The sequence below is a fragment of the Rattus rattus genome, chromosome 8, assembly GCF_011064425.1.
Source record: "Rattus rattus isolate New Zealand chromosome 8, Rrattus_CSIRO_v1, whole genome shotgun sequence".
Lineage (NCBI taxonomy): Eukaryota > Metazoa > Chordata > Mammalia > Rodentia > Muridae > Rattus > Rattus rattus.
Window position 1 is genome coordinate 32,624,390 of NC_046161.1, and position 5,146 is coordinate 32,629,535.

Genomic DNA, 5,146 nt, shown 5'->3' on the forward strand with positions numbered 1-5,146 from the left:
ACTGGGGACTACTGGGGATATTTGAACTTATGGTTGTTTTGCACTCTTAATAAATCCCAAGTCTCAGGAGTGTCACATAAAAGCTCCATATCACAACACACTCCAGAGTTTAGGTCTTGGGAAGCTAGAGATGATCTGCTTTAGGACACTGATAGTTTGTTCTTTTATATAATTACTAATAATTCACCTGAGTCCAAAGTGTTCATTCAGCCCTTAACACAACGTCTGTAAGAAAGAAGGAGGCATTACCATAAACATTATAATAATTATCTAGTATGTGAAAAAGAAACCAAGCCATTCATAAGAATATTGCTGTTTTGCAGTACCTAGGTAAGTGTCCAATTTCACTTATTACAACAATATGATATCTCAAAGAGGAACAGCTGGCATAACAATCATTTTCACTCATATGCAACATCTCAATTTTACTGGGGAGTATTTGTTTCATTAGTTTCTCCAGGAACTAATGTCTACATCTCTCTTTCCATGTCTTCTTTTGCCATTACTTTTTTGATCATACACTAGGAAGGAATGATTTCCAGTCCAAATTTAACTAGTGGTACAAAGAACCTAACTGGAAATTCATGAATCTGAGGCATTTCATTTCCTCAAACATTTTTGTATGTATTTACCAGGACTCCGTATCTTGGACATCTCCAAGAGAGAGAGAGAGAGAGAGAGAGAGAGAGAGAGAGAGAGAGAGAGAGAGAGGGGGGGGGGGGAAGGAAAATCAAACCTTAAATATATAATCCCTTGGTGTACTGAAATTCCTCTTTTCTTGTTTATCTTGAAAAGATCATTTCAGACCATGAGGAGAAGGTCATTAATCTAATCTCTGCATGTATCCCTCCTTTGTGTCCTCCTGGCCTCAGAAGCACTTGACAGAGTATATCCTACAAGATTGAGTCAATGATACAATTTCTCCCTGGCCTCCAGAACAGTACTTGGTACTTCTTACCTCAGTCTAAACTACAAAAGTTAGAAAATGTATAAAAGCCAAATATTCCCAAATGTTAATATATTTCCATCACTTACTAATAGGTGAAGAGTTTGGGATGAAGAAAAAAGTATACACATCTATAGTCCCCATTCCAAGCTGGTATATTTTCACATCTTTATATATGATCATGCTCTAGTGTTTAAATGTATGTTGAGTATTGATTTTTGGTTTATGTATTGAATGTTTAGTTTCATGGTTTTCTTTGGTCATAGGAAAGCTTAGAAAGTTGTATTCTCATACACACTATGCATTAAAACCCATCAATTAAATGACTTGCTCAAAATATCAAACTGACGAGCAATGAAGTCAGCTTTGAAATGAAGTTTTTATTGATACTAAACCTGTACACAATGTCTACATCATTTTTTTGCAAATTAGATAAAATTCTGAATAAAAAATTACTGCAGAAATTGGTTTCTTGCTGCTTTATGGCTTTCTAGGAGACCCCAACCTGTCCTCTTGCACATCAACTTGAGTTGACCTCCTGGGAAGTTTTGGAAACTGGGACTTTCCTTTTTACAAATAAATTGTCTCACATTGACAATCTCTCATCCTTTCAGGTTTGTTGTTAGATGAAAAATGTCTGTAAATTGTTAACTATTTCTTATTTAAAACCTGTGAAAGGGTTGTTCTGGAACCATAAACCATAGACTTGAGTTCTGAGTCAACTCTTAAATTGTCCTAATCTCTATTTCTTCATTAGAAGTATATAACCTTTCAAGTGCTAAAGAATTCAACATTATAATGTAGGTAAAGAACGTGACATCAACATGTAATATGTGGGGAAGAAAGAGGTAGAAAAAAGGGAGAGGAAGAAGAAGAGAGGATAGGAAGAGAGTAACCATGATCTCCAGCAGTTGTTTCTTAGAGGAAGAAATAATTGTACTCTGACAGCACACATGGCCACCTAAACTTGCTCCATGACAAAAATATTTCACACTTGAAAATGGTGGACCCATTATATTGTCATTTCTTGAGGAAATATATGTAGCACAAGATTTTATTGTACAGCTCAAGCATTGAATAATCATGAACATCCACTAAAAGATAGGTCAAGTTTATCATAATGCATCCTTTCTATCATGTTAAGTAGCAAATGCTCCTGTCTTGTAATGATTGCCCATTGTTTTAAGGGATTTTCTAAGTGATAACTTTTTAGCTGATGATGAGTAAGTACAGTAGTACTAAGTGACATTTCACAAAGTTTGAGTAGGAGGAAATTCTCCAGGTGTTGGGTGATTATCCTGTCTAGGAATAGTTTCTTGGAGTGACTCAGTGCTATTTAGACATGTACATCTCTACCTTCCCTCCAGCTGAAGATTTAAAAAAAATTACTATTTTCAATGCAGTGGGGCTCAGGTGTGGTTTTTCCATGTTTTGGGGGTATTTCAAAGAAAACACTAGGTAAGGAAAGTGGAGAAACAGTTGAGAATGTTACACAATCTTTTCCTCTTTTCATTCTTGCTTGATGTATTTCTTTGAAAAAAATTTTTTTAGTTTGGTTTGTTCACACAGCTTGATTTGTGTTCTTAAGAAACTCAGGTTGATACTATTCCATACATAGTTAAAATTGCCCTCAAAGCCACAACAATTCTTTCTCAGCTCTTTGAGGTATACTGTTAAATGTATGAAAAAACATAAAATTTCTGTTATTCACCTTTGTGAAAGTAAAAATTGCCTTTGTAAGAAAAAAATACCTCCAGAGGGTGAAAAATTTAATTTGCTGCTAAATACAGGAGGAAAAAAATATTTTTTTTTTGGAAAATGTTCTTTAATTTCTTTTTATAGTCCAAAATTAATCCCCTTCCTGGTCCACCCTTGGACTCCTCCATATGCCATACCCCCATCTGTCTCCAAGAGAATGCCCCCCAACACCCCACCAGACCTCTCCACTGCCTGGGGCTCCAAGTCCCTCAAGGGTTAGGTGCATCTTCTCTTACTGAGTCCAGACAAGGCAGTCCTCTGCTGTATATGTGTTGATGGCTACATGTCAGCTAGTGAATGCTGCGTGGTTGGTGGCTCAGTTTCTGAGATATCCCAAGGTCCAGGTCAATTGAGAGTGCTGGTCTTCATAGAGAGTCACCCTTCTTCTCAGCTTCTTCCAGCTGTTTCCTAACTCAACCATAGGGGTAACCAACCTCTGTCCATTGGTTGAGTGTAAATGTCTACATCTGACTCTTTCAGCTGCTTGTTGGGCCTTATAAAGGACAGTCATGATAGGACCCTGTTTGTAAGTACTCTATACCATCAATAATACTGTCAGGCTTTGGGATCTCCCCCAATTCAGGAGTCAAATCTTTTCTAATCAATAAGGAAGGACTTAATTTTGTGATCTAAATATACACCTGACTTGGAGAAAATTTTAAAGGAGACACATTAGATGTTCATGGACAGGAGATGAAAATAATGTATTAGCACTTTGCTACTTTGTCTTTGAAATTTTAGTTTCACTCAGAAGAGGAAAAACAGACTTCCAAAATGTAATTTAAGTTTCATAGGAGAAGAGGCATGTTCATGATGGTGTGACCTTAAATTAAATAGTTATTTTCTATTTCCACAGAAATTATCTAACAATGGGCACTGAGAATCATTCTGCAGCAGTTGTGTTTGTCTTGATGGGATTAACACAGCAGCATGAGCTTCTGCTGCCTCTCTTCTTCCTGTTCCTGGTCATCTATGTGTTGACAGTAGTGGGGAACCTGGGCATGATCCTGCTCATTTCAGTCAGCCCACTGCTGCACACTCCCATGTACTATTTCCTCAGCAGCTTATCCTTTGTTGATCTCTGCTATTCCACTGCCATTACACCCAAAATGCTGGTGAACTTCCTTGGGAAGAAAAATGTGATTGCTTATTCAGAGTGCATGGCCCAGCTCTTTTTCTTTGTAATCTTTGTGGTAGCTGAGGGCTACCTCCTGACTGTTATGGCATATGATCGCTATGTGGCCATCTGCAGACCATTGCTCTATAATGTGATCATGTCCTCTAGAATCTGCTCACTGTTAGTGCTTGCTGCCTTCGCCCTAGGCCTTTCATCTGCCGTGGTACACACAAGTGCTATGATGAATCTGAGCTTCTGTAAATCGTACATCATAAGCCATTATTTCTGTGATGTTCTTCCTCTGCTTAATCTCTCCTGTTCTAACACACATCTCAATGAGCTTCTCGTATTTATCATCGGAGGACTCAACACCTTGGTGCCCACCCTAGCAGTTGCCATCTCCTATGTCTTCATCTTCTGCAGCATCCTGCACATCAGGTCATCAGAGGGCAGGTCTAAAGCATTTGGAACCTGCAGCTCTCATCTCATGGCTGTGGGGATCTTCTTTGGGTCTATCACCTTCATGTATTTCAAGCCTTCTTCAAGTAACTCTCTAGAGCAAGAGAAGGTGTCTTCTGTGTTTTATACCACGGTGATCCCCATGCTGAACCCATTAATATATAGTTTGAGGAACAAAGATGTGAAGAAAGCATTGGGGAGATTATTAGTAGGAAGATAAATTTTACTTTTGGCAAATGATGAATGGGAGGAATTGTTCTAATTATAATATGTTATAATATTCATTTTTAACTGTTAAATATACAGCATATCTGTTTCTGGTGCTGAGATGGAATCTCTGACTATCCTGTATTTTCAACAAGTACTATAGCACAGTGCTACATCCAGTATGTATCTTCTGCATAGTGCTTTACCATGTAGCACTTATATAGTTTTTGCAATAAAATAGAAAATGATTTTGTAAAGCAGTTATTAGTATTTTGACAAGAAACCTGATCTTTTGTTGTATAAATGAAATCATAATTCAATGTTCCACTAATTCATGTCTTCTGTTCCTAATATTCATATTTGTTTACAGAAATCTTTTCATATCTATAGTTCAGCAGGAAGGGGTCTGGCCCCATGAACCATGAATAAGTATGCAGATTCTTAGAAGTAGGCAAGCATGGCTTCTTTAATGCATGATTATAAAGACTCTGTCGTATTCAGATGATATATTTCTACTGCCTTTCTCCCTATCTTCTCTTCTAGTTCTAGCAGTCCCTCATTCCCCCTCATCTGCAATGTTTTTAGACCCTTAAAGGAGATAGTAGTACAAATGACTAGCTTAGGCTTCAGGCCTTATTTATCATGTATTCTCTGTATCT

At 37.5% G+C, this 5,146-nt stretch overlaps 1 protein-coding gene across 1 annotated transcript; it reads left to right on the forward strand.

Annotated features, from left to right (window-relative positions):
* The first annotated feature begins 3,573 nt into the window (after positions 1-3,573).
* LOC116907792 (olfactory receptor 8D1-like) lies at positions 3,574-4,500 on the forward strand. Its single transcript, XM_032910934.1, has one exon. The coding sequence runs from the start codon at positions 3,574-3,576 to the stop codon at positions 4,498-4,500; it is 927 nt and encodes a 308-aa protein (XP_032766825.1).
* Positions 4,501-5,146: the final 646 nt, after the last annotated feature.

What these genes read in the sequence shown, in the direction of transcription:
- LOC116907792 (XM_032910934.1), top strand. Translation starts at nt 3,574, where the DNA reads ATGGGCACTGAGAATCATTCTGCAGCAGTTGTGTTTGTCTTGATGGGA.